Raw genomic sequence first — 14,989 nt, forward strand, 5'->3', positions numbered from 1 at the left:
CTGCTTTAGACGTGTCCAACTCGGTGCAAACCTATGAACTGCAGCCTGCCAGGCTTCTCTGTCCACGGGATTCTCCAGGCAATATTACTGGAGTGGGTTGCCATTGCCTTCTCCAGGGGAACTTCCTGACCCAGGGATCAAACCCAGGTCTCCTGCATCGCAGGCAAGATTCTCTACTGCTGAGCCCACCAGGGAAGCCCTCCTCTAGGTGAAGGGAAGTTAATAACAACTCCAGTTCAGGAATCTGATGACAGGTCCTCAGCTTTGCCCTGACATCTGCCTGCTGTCGTCTTCTCAGTCTAGAGTGTGAAGGAGGGAAGGATGATTCAGTGATACAGAGCCCTTGACTCAGAGCCATACAGGCCAATACCTATATTGTTGCTCCCCAGCAGGGTGACCTTAGGCAAGTCACTGCCCAGCTCTGAGCTATAAAGCCCAAGGGCTGAACTGGGGATCACCAAGCTCTCCAGCTAGCCTAGGAAAGTAAATTTTAACAAAGTTTATCAAGTAGGTGAAACTGATCCGACACAGCCTCTCCTCTCTGCTTCCTTCTCTGAGCCTCCATCTTTCCTGTGATGCCTACACCCAATCCCTCCAGCCCTTTCTTGCTCTCAACAGGCAACCAGCCAATCCAGAGATTGGCTTTTAAAATTCCTGGTGTTCCTCCCTCATGTTAGTAGTTTTGCTTTAGTACCCGCTAGTTGAGGAAAATATATTCAGTGACTCTTAAAAAGAATCTATAAATTTTAAAAGAATCACTTAGCACCTGGATACATTTAAAGACTACAGGCCATGTAAAAGAGAGAAATTAGTCATTCTCTTTGCAGTTAGTGATTGGTACTTTTAAGGATGCCCAAATGCTCTGTATCTTCATCTACTCCTGAAGTCTAAGAACTACAGGATCATGGGCCTGGCACCCACTGTATCGCTGCACTTGAGTTTTTAGGGAACTTTCCAGGTAGCGCCAGTGGTAAAGAACCCGCCTGCCAATGCAGGAGACTCAAGAGACGCAAGTTCGATCCCTAAGTTGGGATCGAAGGAAATGGCAACCCACTCTAGTATTCTTGCCTGGAAAATCCTATAGACAGAGAAGCCTGGTGGGCTACAGTCCATGGGGTCACAAAGAGTCAGACATGACTGAGCTGCACACAACACACACATACGCCCCCAGGGGAGAACCACCCCCCCACCGCCCTCCACACACACACCACATGCCCCCAGGGGAGAACCACTCCCCCACACGCCTACAGAGGAAACAGTGAATAAATGATGCCTCTCAAAGGTCAATGGCTGCCAACCCAGAGGTCAGGGGCTGCCTGGGTGGGTGGGGGAGACAGAGCCCTCCCTGGGGAAGCCCGAATGCCAACTTGTGAAAACTGCAGACACCTGGACCCCACCCCTGGAAACTCTGAGTCAGTAGGTCTGGGCGGGCCCTGGCAGATTTCAGTTTCAACCAGCTCCCCAGGTGATTCTGATGCTTAATCTGAGCCCACGTAGTTTGAAGGTCTAGTGTAGGGCTTTAGGGTCAGACTTGGACTCTAAGGAAGACACTTCACTTCTCTGAGCATTGGTTTCCTCCTCTGTAAAAGCAGGATAAGGAGCGTCCCCGCCTCCGGGGCTAAGGAGTGATTGAAATCGGCAGGTGACTGCTGCGCACGCTCCCGCCGCCGTTTCCTTTCCTGCAGGACCCTCCTCTGGTCACGCCCTCTGCCCGCCCCCAGCCCCTTCCCTCCCCTCCCCACCCCTCCGCGCCCAGCCACAGGAAGCCTGGCAATCTGAGGTCAGCTGATTTCTCCAGGGAGAGGCCCTGAACCCTCAGTGTCTGGAGCCTTTGATTCCTTTGTCCTGATAGCTCACAGGAGTCAGAGCCTCTGCCGGGGCTCCTCAAATTCCACTGGCATAAGGTACAAGTGACAGAGGTCTTAGAGGACAGCGTGGGCCAGCGAACCCAGGAGAGGAACGGTTCAGACAGCTGTGTGCTGCTGGGTGGCAGCTCTTGTCCTGGCGGGGAGAGGAGGTCTGCAAAGTCTCCTTGAACTCCATTTTTAGAGGTGTGAAAAGTAAAGCCCAGCGAGGTTAGTGTAGAGAGATTCAATCCACATCCATCTGACTTTTGTGTTTCTCCCATTTCTTCTCTTGAAGCGCGTAAGTTCATTCAATAGATATTTATTGAGTATCCATTATGCCAGACCCAGTGGTACAGCCGTGAATAAAATAAAACAGACAAAAAACCCTGCACCCTTGGGTTGACCATTCTAGTCAGAGAACGCAGATGAATAAACACAATAAGTCAGAACTCATGATACATGACATGGAGGAAAAATAAAGCAGAAGTGAGGATAGGGAGTGTGGGGAGTAGAGGGATGAGATTACAGATTTAAATAAGGTGGTCAGAGAAGCTCCCCCCCCCACCCCAAGAAGGTGGAGAGGGTGTGAGCCGTGCAGTGGCCGGGCCGAAGAATGTTTCAGGCTGAAGAAATAGAAAGTGCCAGGGCCCTGAGACAAGGGCATGCCTGGCATGTCCGGGGAACGTCTAAGGGGTCAGAGTGGCTAGACAGAAGGGAGCAAGAGGGATGAGGTCAGAGAAGGTATAGAGTGAAATCTCTGGAAGGACTCCAAGATTTCACCCTGAGAACCTTGGAAAACCACTGCAGCACTTACGTTAGACTTAAGGGGAGTTTAATCAAAAACCTTGAGCGTGTAGGGGACACGCTGCTGAGCTCTGGAGTCAAGGTTAAGATGAGAGTCCTTGCGGCCCTCAAGGAATGTAGAACAGCCAGAAATGCTCACACAAACAAGAAATAGCAAAAGAACATTATTACAAAGCAACTTAATAGCAGGGTATATTAATAACAGGGGTTAATGGCACCCTGTGTTTTCTGTCACTAGAGTTTAAATTTTTTGTCATAAAAACAATAAAAAGCACAGAAAATTGTGCTTTTTAAAGAAGTTGAAATTTGTTATAAAAGTAAAATATATTTTACTGGTTAAAAAAAAATTCAAAGACAAAAATAGTGTTAAAGAAGGTGAAAGTCCCTCCCTTCCCTGGGGAGGGTGGTAGGGTGATAGTTGTTAACAGTTGCTGAGTCTTCTAGATTTTTTTCTATGTACAAATAAACACATTAGATAGAACCATATGAAATTGCTGACATTTGATTGTTTTGGCCTACTCAAATAGCAGTTTAAAATGGTTCAACCTAATATTTGCACACATTATTTTAGAGATAATTCATTCTAGAGCGTACTTTTTTCCACCTGCCAGTATAGTATACATATCTTTCCATGTCTGTTCACACAAATATAATAATAAAAATAGCTCACAACCTTTATTAAGCAATACCTTTTATTGCACTGTGTGCAAGGTGCTACGCTTTGTTCTAAAACAGCCCATGGAGCAGGACCCCTTATTTTCCTCAAAGAGAGACTAAAATCTTGGGGAAGTTAAAAATCACTTGCCCGAAAGCACACATGTAGCAGAAGTAAAATTTTTCAACCACACACGGGTCCATGATGTGGTATACCTGTCCCCTCTTGAAGGAGACTCAAGCTGTCTCCAATGCTTTATATATTCTCTTTTTTTTGGGGGGGGGTGGCAGATTGTGCCAGGGCATGTAAGATCTTAGTTCTCTGATGAGGAATCAAACCTGCGCCCCACTCACTGGAAGCTCAGAGCCCCAGTCACTGAACTGCCAGGCATTTCCCAATGCCTTGTATTCTAAACAGCGTTTCAGTGGGCATTCTTGTACAGTTAGCTCTGTTCCCTTGAGCATCTGTAGGTTGGATGATTAAAAATGCTGGGGTCATGCCCAATTTTACATCTGATAGAGTCTTGCCCTCTAGAAAGACTACCGATTCACACCTTGGCAGTAAGGCATTTGAATCCCCATTTCTCCACAATCTCCTCAATACTGGATAGGATCAGTCTTTTGCATCTTTGTTAATTTGTTAGGTTAAAAAAAAAATCACACTTACTATACAAGGAGGGAACTTATATTTGCTCTGGCACTCTATCTATATATCATCTTACTCTGCCCTCACGGGCCCTCTGCGTGGTGGGTATTATCCCATTTTACTGACAATGAAACTGAGGCTTAGGGAGTGAAGAAGTTTCTTCAAGGCCTCACAACTAGAAAGTGAAGGTCCCTGGCCATCCATGTTCCCCCGTCACTGGGGTGTAGCATTTGCCTGGGCTATGCAGGAAGCTTCCTCAAAGAGGTGCTCTGGGAAACTCGAAGAAACATAAGGACATGGTTAATTTGAAGAGGCCAGGAGACAGCAGGTAGAAGTGTGTGAAACTTAGAATAACACCTGTCTCTTCAGAAGTGGGTATTTCTCTTGTGTTGGTCACTCTGGATTTTAAGTGCAAGCATTTAGCAGTGGCACCTCTTGGAGTGTGGATTAGTATCCTATGACCATAGATGTGTTAATCATGTCTTCTCTGATTACAGGTGGTAGAAACCAAACTCAAAATAGCTTAAGGGAGATGTTATATCTTGGCTCACATAAACGAAACTCCAAGCATAGTATTGGCTTCAGGCTTGGCTGGATCTAGGTCCTCAGATGACGACTCTCTTTATTCCTTGACCTGATAGCTTGATAGTATTCTCTGTCCTTGTTGTTGTCGTCCAGTTGCTCAGTGGTGTCCGATTCTTTGCAACCCCATGGACTGCAGCACGCCAGGCTTCCCTGTCCTTCACCATCTCCTGGAGTTTGCTCAAACTCATGTCCATTGAGTCAGTGATGCCATCCAACCACCTCATCCTCTGCCGCCCCCTTCTCTTCATGCCTTCAATCTTTATCAGCATCAGGGTGTTTTGCAATGAGTCAGTTCTACGTATCAGATGTCCAGAGTTTTGGAGCTTCGGCTTCAGCGTCAGTCCTCCCAATGAATATTCAGGGTGGACAAAGATGTTAGCTGCATCTGTCTTCCAGCACCTTAACTCTTTCCGGGTTTACCCATGGAAAGAATATACCTCTTCTCCCCTAGAGGAAGCAAAAATCCCAGGACTGCTTCTCAGTGGTCTAGAATTGGTCATGTGTGTTCTCAGACCAAACACCGTGACTCAAAAGTGCCCATCCCTGCAGCCAGATGGGGTAGGGGTGCAAACGGCTAATACCACAGATACTGAAAATGGAGGAGAGGTATTTCTCAAAGGAAAATCAAGGCTATGTTACCAAAATAAGAAAAGAAGGCAGAGTTCATCAGGAAGAAACTCCAGATGTCCTTTAGAATAAGAGAAAAGCAGAACTATAGATGGCACATGAGATAATTTGAAGATGATGGGAATGAGGGTTGGGGTGGGGGCCACAGATAACTGCCCAGGCAGGGAAAGTGAGGGAAAAGAGAAATACTGACCCCCTCACTGGGCCCCCCAACTTCCCACTTTGCTGAGTTGAACCTGAGGCTCAGGAAAATATTGGGGAGAAGTCTCAAACCCTTGTCCCTCTCCTCTCACAAAAGAGAATAAGGAAATCAAGACAGTAGGCACACCAGCTGGGAGGCGTTGCCAGCTCCTGCCTCAGAGGAGCTGCCTCCAAGCTGAACTGCTGGTGGTGAAGCAGCCCTTGAATACAGCATTTATTGACTACCTTGGGTGTGCAGATGAAGACATGGTGTTGTCTCCAGAGTTTACTATATAATTGGGAGATGAAGGTGAGGTCAATATTTTAATAGGGAAGCTGCCTTCAGAGTCAGGAACACCTGTTTCCAACCTCAGCTCTGCCACTTACTTTTTAAAAATATTTGTTTATTTGGCCATGCCAAGTCCTAGTTGCGGCATGGGGTTGGGGAGATCTTGGATCTTAGTTGTGGCATGTGGGATCTAGTTCCCTGACCAGGGATCGAACCCAGGCCCCCTGTGCTGGAACTGTGGAGGCTTAGACTTAGCCACTGGACCCTCAGGGAAATCCCTCTGCCACTTATTCTTAACTTCTCCAAGCCTGAGCATCTTCATCTGGAAGACAGGGACACTAATGTCTGGATATCACGGTCGCCGAGATTAGATCTGGGGTATAGAAAGCACCTCATACAGTGGCTGGCACAGAATAGGTGACAGTTTTTCCTCATTCACACTTTCTGTGATAAGTGCTATCACAGAATTACACCAAGACAGTTTTATTTTTTTCCTGATCTCCTTGTTCAAGCTTCAACCTCTTTGTGCTAATGTGATGGGTTTGTTAACCTACCCGTTTCCCCCGTCGTCATCCCTTTTAGCCTTGTCATCCACACCCCATGGACCATTTCTTGTGCCCCTTCTTGGCACCCTCTCCAGCTTCCTTCCATCTTTAGAAGGGCAGTTGCTGGAACTGAACACGCCTTTCCTGGAGCAGGCTCACTGGACTCCAGGCACAATTCAGCCTGACCCCGAGTCTCTGACGGTAGATGTTAGGTTTCTGCCCCTGAACCTTGGGATCTGCTGAGCTGAACTGGAATCTTAGGCTTTTGTTCACTGAGTCCTTATGCAAGTAACTGAGTCCCTTGAACCTCTGTGTCCCCATCTGCAGAAAGAGGACACGCCTGCCTAATGAGTGCCAAAGAGCATGGTTACCTGGGCTTGAATCCCAGCCCTGCCAGCTCTGTGCCTTTGGGTGAATTACTTAACATCTCAGAGTCCAGGGGTCTTTTTCATCTGTCAAATGAGGATGTTAACAGTTGTTCTGGGCATTAAGGGAAATATATGCAAAGTACTGAGCACAGTTCTTATTGCATAGCAAGTGCATGTGTTTTTACTTTTTTGGTTTTTATTGAGGTATAATTGACACTTTAATTTCAGGTGTACAATGTAATGATTCTTTATTTGCATATATTGTGAAATGATCACGAGACGCCTAGTTAACATTCATTGCCATGCATGGTTTAAAAAAATTGTTTTTCTTGCAATGAAAATTTTTAAGACCTACTCTCTTAGCTACTTTCAGATGGCATACAGTATTACTCATTATGGTTACCATGCCGTGTATTATGTTCCCATGACGTATTTAAAAACTGGAAGTTTGTACCTTTTGAGGACCTTCACCCATTTCTCTCACCACCGATACCTCTTGCAACCACCAATCTGGTCTCTGTATCTGTGGATCCCTTCTTTTCCCTTTTTATAAAATTCCACATATAAATGAGATCATACTGTATTTGTCTTTCTCTGTCAGATTATTTCACTTGGCATAATGCCCTCAGGGTCCATCCATGTTGTTGCAAATGGCAAGATTTCATTCAGTTTTTCATGACTGAATTACATTCCATTGTGAGTGTTCAGTTCAGTTCAGTCACTGACGTGTCTGATTCTTTGCGACCCCATGGACTGCAGCACACCAGGCTTCCCTGTCCATTACCAACTCCTGCAGCTTACTCAAACTCATGTCCATTGAGTCAGTGATGCCATCCAACCATCTCATCCTCTGTCGTCCCCTTCTCCACCTGCCTTCAATCTTTCCCAGCATCTGGGTCTTTTCCAGTGAGTCAGTTCTTCACATCAGGTGGCCAAAGTATTGGAGTTTCAGCTTCAGCATCAGTCCTTCCAATGAATATTCAGGACTGATTTCCTTTAGGATGGACTAGTTGGATCTCCTTGCAGTCCAAGGGACTCTCAAGAGTCTTCTCCAGCACTGCAGGTCAAAGGCATCAATTCTCCAGTGCTCAGCTTTCTTTATAGTCCAACTCTCACATCCATATGTGACTACTGGAAAAACCATAGCCTTGACTAGACGGACTTTTTATTTATTGTATGTGTATATGTGTATATATGCATATGTGTGTGTATATATATATAAAGAGAGAGAGAGGGAGAGAGAAGTTTTAGTTATGATTGAGCTAAATAATGCGTGTAGAAGGCTTAGCCGGATGGGGGTGAGGACGACAGGGGAAGGGGAGCAGCCCTGTGGCCCAGCTCTGCCGGGGCTCAGGAAGGCAAGCCCCGCTCTGTCTCAGGTGCTGTCCCACAACCTGTACACCGTCTTGCACATCCCTCATGACCCCGTGGCCCTGGAGGAGCACTTCCGAGATGATGACGATGGTCCCGTGTCCAGCCAGGGATACATGCCCTACCTCAACAAGTACATCCTGGACAAGGTGAGGGCCCCTTTCACCTCTCTCCACTTCCCACCCTGGCCAGCACCCTAATTCCTTGCCACCCCAACTCCTCCCTCCATGAACCCCATCTCTGTCCCCTCTGTCCACCCATGCCCCCATCTCCACCCTTCACATCCCCATCACTTGCCCCTTCTTTGCCCCCCTTAAAACTCACTCCAGCTCCCTCCTCTCTATCCTCGCCTCCACCTTCCCCACAATCTTCACCCCCCCACCCCCGCCTAGCTTTCAGCTGTCATTTTACAAGCGCTTTCCAGCTCCGCTAAGTCTGTCCCCTCCACTCCTCCTAGCTGTCACTGTCTTCTCAAGTTCTTCTTGACTGTTCATTTCCTCCTGGGCTTCCCCTTCTTTCTCCCCGGCCTGAGGGACTGAGCTCCTCTATGGATTGGGAACTTGGGTGGATGTGGATGTGGGGAAGTGATGCATGTGGCAGGGCTGGGGGTTTGGGGGTCAGCCTGGTGGGCCAGACAGCTCCCTGATCATCAGCTCAGGGATTACTCAGGTGAGAGTCCCAGCGTGGCAGGGTGGGGAGCAGGGAAACAGATGACCCTGAGAAGCCAGCTGGAGCCTAGTTGGGTGGTGGAGCTGGGCCAAGGCAGCCTTCGCAGCTGACTTGCAGGCCTGGGGGCAGGTGGAAGAGGGGGCTTTTGTTAAGGAGCACTTTGACGAGCTGTGCTGGACCCTGACGGCGAAGAAGAACTACCAGGTGGATAGCAACGGGAACAGCATGCTCTCCAATCAGGATGCCTTCCGACTCTGGTGCCTCTTCAACTTCCTGTCTGAGGACAAGTACCCTCTGATCATGGTTCCTGATGAGGTGAGCCCCAGGGACTTTATCACTTAGGGACAGGCCTCAACAAAACCATGAAGGAGGCCAAATTGTCTCTTGACTTCCCCACATCCTCTGTCTTCTTTATCTCTCCACTGGCTACCTGTTACACCCACTAATCTCCAGACACTTAGACTTGCCCATGTCAGAGCAATGATACCTTCTCCCAGGAGGTTCAAAACTATACTTCCTTCAAGGCCCTGCTCGCTCTCACAGTAGGAAAATGATTCTGCAAACTGTTTACACAGAGGTGTGAGTGCCTGATACATTACTGAGCGTTTTGAAACGAAAACATTTAAAATCAAATGGCAGGATTTCAGGCACTGTGGCAAACTGAGAAGGGTGCTATTTTAGGGGAATAGAGACCTTCCAGGGACATCTCTCCAGTCACTCCCAAGTGGGCGACCAAGTCTGGCCCTGGTTCCAGATTTTCTCTTCCTGTCTCCTACAATACAGGGGGGAGCCAGGACGGAATCAGCTCAGACCCCAGAGAGAGGGCATCCTGGGAACATCAGCCTAGAACCCAGCTTCAACCTTCTCAGTTCATGGGGAAGCTGGGGCAGGTGACCCCTTCGGCAGCCAGCCTGCCCCCTCCCTCCACTCCCCCACTCCCCTGTCCACTCAGCCTTCTCCTGACCCTTTCTGCCCTCTGGTGGTGGTAAAGATCCCAGGGTGAATCTAGATCTTTCGAGTAGGGCACAATGGTGGGGGAGGCGGTCTGCTGTATTTACGAGAGGTCTTGGCCTGTCTAACTGCACTCAGGTTCATGCCCTCACTTCTGTCTGTGGGAAGAGTGGGGGTGCCCCCACCCCACTCCCAGCCAAGACCCAGTAGTCCCCAGAGTGAAAGTCCTGCAGAGAGTTTTCCAAGAAGCTGCTGGGACAGCAGAAGGACATGTGTCTGTCTTCACAGACACAGACACCTGGCCGGGTACCTTTGTCAGACCCTTGCCAGCAAGGCGAGGTGGCCTCTCTGAGGCCAGAAATCTGCTCACTTTTGTGATCAACACGCAGTGTGAACAAACTGCAGCAGGATGTACCCCAACCACCACTTCCTGTTCCTCTGCAACAGGTTTCCTGTCCCTGCCCTGCTCGCTCCCACCCATCCCCTTGCCCTCTGACAAGGGAAGGATCCCCAGGGCTGGGGCTGGGGCGTGGAATAAAGACTCATGGGGTGTTGATCTGAATTGAGCTCTGGCTGCTACCAACTTGCTGTGCGATTCAAAACAAGTCACTTCCCCCTCCCTTGAACGTCAGTTTTGCCTTCTGCAGAGTGAGGAGATTGAACGAGAGGGCCCTTGTCCCCCGCTGACGTTTTCTATGACTCGCTGTCTCTGCCTGGCCCCCAGTCCTCAGCTCCCACCTCACCGTGCCCTTGATTCAAGGCAGGAAGGACTGGAGCTTGGGGAGGGGATATCTGAATTGAAGCTGGGGCCCCAGGATCCCCTCCCAAATCTCTACTCAGGAGTCCACCCGTGTTTAGTCATTTAGTCCTCTGACACTCATCCACCCCCCCAACCTGCCATCTCCTGTCCGTGGTCACTTCTGCCCTAGCTCTGGGAGCCTGATGGTAGCGACCCCTGGTGTCGACACCAGAAACACCACCTACTGCGGCCACCAAGCCTTCCCTCCTTCCCTCCAGGTGGAATACCTACTGAAGAAGGTGCTCAGCAGCATGAGCTTGGAGGTGGGCTTGGGGGAGCTGGAGGAGCTGCTGGCTCAGGAGGCCCAGGCAGCCCAGAGCAGTGGGGGGCTCAGCGTCTGGCAGTTCCTGGAGCTCTTCAACTCAGGCCGCTGTCTGCGAGGCGTCGGGCGGGACACACTCAGCATGGCCATCCACGAGGTCTACCAGGAGCTCATCCAAGACGTCCTGAAGCAGGTCAGGCCTGGCTGGGGACCAGGGGCGGACCCCGAGGAGGGTGGGGGCGGGGCCGAGGATGCCTCTGACTTTGCTCTGGCTCTGGCAGGGCTACCTGTGGAAGCGAGGGCACCTGCGGAGGAACTGGGCAGAACGCTGGTTCCAGCTGCAGCCCAGCTGCCTCTGCTATTTTGGGAGTGAAGAGTGCAAGGAGAAGAGGGGTATGATCCCGCTGGATGCGCAGTGCTGTGTGGAGGTGAGGGCGACAGGTGAAGGGGTGGAGCGCATACTGGAGCAAGGCCCAGAAGGGCTCTGGTGTAGCCTGAGGGCAAGGGGTCAGGAGGAGGGCAAGGCGGGAAGCCCCAGTGACTTCCCCACCTAAGATTCCTGCTTAGGTGAGTGCAACCCAAATACAACTAACCCCTGAACAACGTGGGTTGGAATTTGGTGGGTCTACTTATACGTGGATTTTTTTTCAATAAATACATACAGTACTGCACCATCCACAGTTGGTTGAATCCGCAAATGATATAACTGGATACTGAAAGTGAAAGTCACTCAGTTCTGTCTGACTCTTTGCGACTCTGTGGACTGTAGCCCATCAGGCTCCTCTGTCCCTGGAATTCTCCAGGCAAGAGTACTGGAGTGGGTAACCATTCCCTTCTCCAGGGAATCTTCTCAACCCCAGGATCGAACCCAGGTCTCTTGCATTGCAGGCGGATTCTTTACAGTCTGAGCCACCAGGCTGACTTTAAAGTTATAAGTGGATTTTTGACCCGGCAGAGGTTTGGTACCCCTAAACCCTGAGCTGTTCAAGGGTCAACTGTATACCTGAATGCCTCAGGGCCATTCTCAGCCATGTCAGCACTTTTTTTTTCTTTTAGAAAAGTAACACACTTTAGTTTTTCCTTCCAGTTTCATTCAGATATTATGGACATAGAGCACTGTGTACATTTAAGGTGTACAGCATAGTGATTTGACTTATACATATCATAAACTGATTAGCACAATAAGTTTAGTGAACATCTGTCACCTCATATAGGTACAAAATTAAATAAAAAAAAATTTTTTTTCTGTGATGAGTAATCTTAGGATTTACTCTCTCAACAACTTTTATATATAACATTTGTTGTTGTTTAAGCTTCCCCGGTGACTTATCCATAAAGAATTCACCCCCCAATGCAGGAGCCACGGGAGACGCAGGTTCAATCTCTGGGTTGGGAAGATCCTTTGGAGGAGGGCATGGCAACCCACTCCAGTATTCTTGCCTTGAGAATCCCCATGGACAGAAGAAACTGGCAGGCTACAGTCCATAGCGTCGCACAGAGTGGGACAGGACTGAAGCGACTTAGCACACACGCAGTTGCTAAGTTGCGTCTGACTCTTTTGTGGCCCCGTGGACTGTAGCCCACCACGCTCCTCTGTCCATGGGATTTCCCAGGCAAGAATACTGGAGTGGGTTGCCACTTCCTTCTCCAGGGGATCTTCCCAACCCAGGGACAGAACCTGAGACTCTTGCATTAGCAGGTAGATTCTTTACCACTGAGCCACCAGGGAAGCTTCATATTTTAATATAATCTACAGCAGTGTTTATTATATTTTTCATGTTGCATGTTACATCCCTAGTAAACTTTCTTATTTTATATCTGGAAGTTTGTACCTTTTGACTGCCTTCATCTAATTCCCCCTCCCCTATCCCCTCAACAACCCCCCTTCCCACCTCTCGGTAACCACAAATCTGATCTCTCCTTATATGGATATTTTTGTTTGTTTTTGAAGTATAATTGACCTGCAACACTATGTTAATTCCTGTTACACAGCATAATGATTCAATATTTCTATGTATTTCAAACTGATGTCCACGATAGTTCTACTTACGATAGGTCACCATACAAAGATAACTATGTAATCATAATTGTTGACTATATTCCCCACACTATTCATTTTATACCCATGACTCACATTTTGCAACTGGAAGTTTGCACCACTTAATCTCCCTCAACTTTTTCTTCCTTCTTTCTACACCCTTACCCTCTGGCAAACAAATCTGTTTTTTTTTCTCTGAAACTGTAACTCTATTTAGGTTTCATTATGTCTGTTCATTTGTTGTTGTTGTTGTTTTAGATTGCTTATGTCAGCACTTTTTTTAAAAAACAAAACTGCAAATCAAATCCAATACTAAAGTCAATGGTGAATGATGTGGACTTTGCTAAAGATTTCAGAGGCGATAACTTATGACTCACTGTATCCAGCAAAATTTTCTAAAAGTCCTCTCTAAAGGTCTCTCTCCATCACTCAGATTCCATTCCCTTTGGCAACAGACCAGATAAGGACTTCCCTGGTGGCTCAGATGGTAAAGAAGCTGCCTGCAATGCAGGAGACCCAAGTTTGATCCCTGGTTGGGAAGATCCCCTGGAGAAGGAAATGGCAACCCACTCCAGTATTCTTTCCCAGAGAATCCCATGGACAGAAGACCCTGTTGGCGACAGTCCGTGGGTTGCAAAGAGGCAGACATGACTGAGTGACTAACGCTTTTACTTTGGCCACTCTGTATTCCCCTATTCTTTCTCCTTTCCTATCCCTTTTTCCTCCTTTGACTCTGTCCATTATTTTAGAGGCTTAAAGCAACAATTTAAAAAACTATAGTAAAAAAAATATATATAACATGATATTTGCTATTTTAACCATTTTAAGTGTTACAATTCAGTAGTATTAAGTACATTCACATGTAACCGTCCCAATTATCTATTTCCAAAGCTTTTTACTTTTATCATCCTCAATAGCAGCTCTGTACCCATTAATCAATAACTCATTCTCCCCTCCCTCCAGTCCCTGGTAACCTCTATTCTGCTTTCCATCTCTAGGAATTTGCCTATTCTAGGAGCCTCATATAAGTGGAATCATACACCATTTGTCCTTTTGTACCTGGCTTCTTTCACTTAGTATAACATTTTCAAGCATGTTTTGGCATGAATCAGGACTTCATTCCTTTTAATGGGTGAATAATATTTCACTGCATGGATGGACCATATTTTGTTTATCTATTCATTCATTGGTGGATATTGGGTGGTTTCCATCATTTTGCTATTATGCATAATGCTGTTATGAATATCCATGTACAAGTTTCTGGGTGGATATATATTTTCTTTTCTCAAGGCACATACCTAGGAGTAGAATTGCTGAATCACATAGTAATTCTATGTTTAATTTTTGAGGAGCAGCCAAACTCTTTTCCATGGTGGCTGCACCATCTTACCTTCTCACCAGTAGTAAATGAAAGCTCCAATTTCTCGCTAACGCTTGTTTTTTTACATGAAAAACATTATTATAGCCATTCTAGACTGTATCCATCTCTGTCATGTAAGGAAACAGCTATCATTGTGCAAAGAGCACAGATCTAGGCAGAAATCCACCTCCGCCACTAACATGCAGTGTGAATCAGGCAGGTTCCTGGACCTCTTAGAGCCTCAGTTTCTTTCTGTGTAAGATGGAGCTAATAATCTATGCCTGGTACAGACTCTAGAACACATGAAGCTCAGTGGGTAGCTATTATTTTCCACTAGAATGTAAGCTTAGGCAAGGCAGGGATTTGGTCTGTTAGGCACATCTTAGTAGTATCCCATATGAGCAATGAGTAGCCTGTAGACACTACAGAATATCTGTGGAACGAATGAATGGAGAACTTTCTCAGCAGGCAGGCTTCTGTGGAAATGAATGGTCTCATTAATGAGGACCCTATCATGAGAGATGTTGAGCCCTGATCTAGATAAACACTCAGTGGTCACTGTGTGTAGGCCCCACAGAGAGATAGTAATAGAGCTGTCCCATCTTCAAAGAGCAAAGGCTGTAAGAGTTGTGGGCACACTAACGTCCAAACCAGGCCACGCAGGCTCCTGGCAGAGTGGGTGGAAGGGGTGCCAGGAGGAGATGATGGTCAGCCAAAGGGGTAGGGGCTGGAGCTGGAGCCCCCCTGGGGCGGGTGTGGCCCTTGACCCCAGTGAAGCCAGCCTGTCTGGGCCTTCTCCCAGGTGCTGCCCGACCGAGAGGGGAAGCGCTGCATGTTCTGTGTGAAGACTGCCTCTCGCACCTATGAGATGAGCGCCTCCGACACGCGTCAGCGCCAGGAGTGGACAGCTGGTGAGTGCTAGCGGGGTGGCCTGGACCCGGCTGGACCCCAGGCGCCTCATCGGTGAAAAGGGAATGAGAGCCCTTTGCCCAGC

General features: G+C 47.9%; 1 protein-coding gene across 1 annotated transcript in view; it reads left to right on the plus strand.

Moving 5' to 3' along the window:
* The window catches only part of DEF6 (differentially expressed in FDCP 6 homolog (mouse)), a 22,135-nt gene that overhangs the window by 2,808 nt on the left and 4,338 nt on the right, over positions 1-14,989 (plus strand). The window contains exons 2-6 of the mRNA XM_010848724.1: positions 7,925-8,065; positions 8,715-8,900; positions 10,554-10,790; positions 10,879-11,025; positions 14,798-14,906. Coding sequence (XP_010847026.1) covers positions 7,925-8,065; positions 8,715-8,900; positions 10,554-10,790; positions 10,879-11,025; positions 14,798-14,906 — 820 coding nt within the window. The remainder of the gene's footprint in view (positions 1-7,924; positions 8,066-8,714; positions 8,901-10,553; positions 10,791-10,878; positions 11,026-14,797; positions 14,907-14,989) is intronic.

This window comes from Bison bison, unplaced genomic scaffold (genome assembly GCF_000754665.1).
Source record: "Bison bison bison isolate TAMUID 2011002044 unplaced genomic scaffold, Bison_UMD1.0 scf7180017864270, whole genome shotgun sequence".
Lineage (NCBI taxonomy): Eukaryota > Metazoa > Chordata > Mammalia > Artiodactyla > Bovidae > Bison > Bison bison.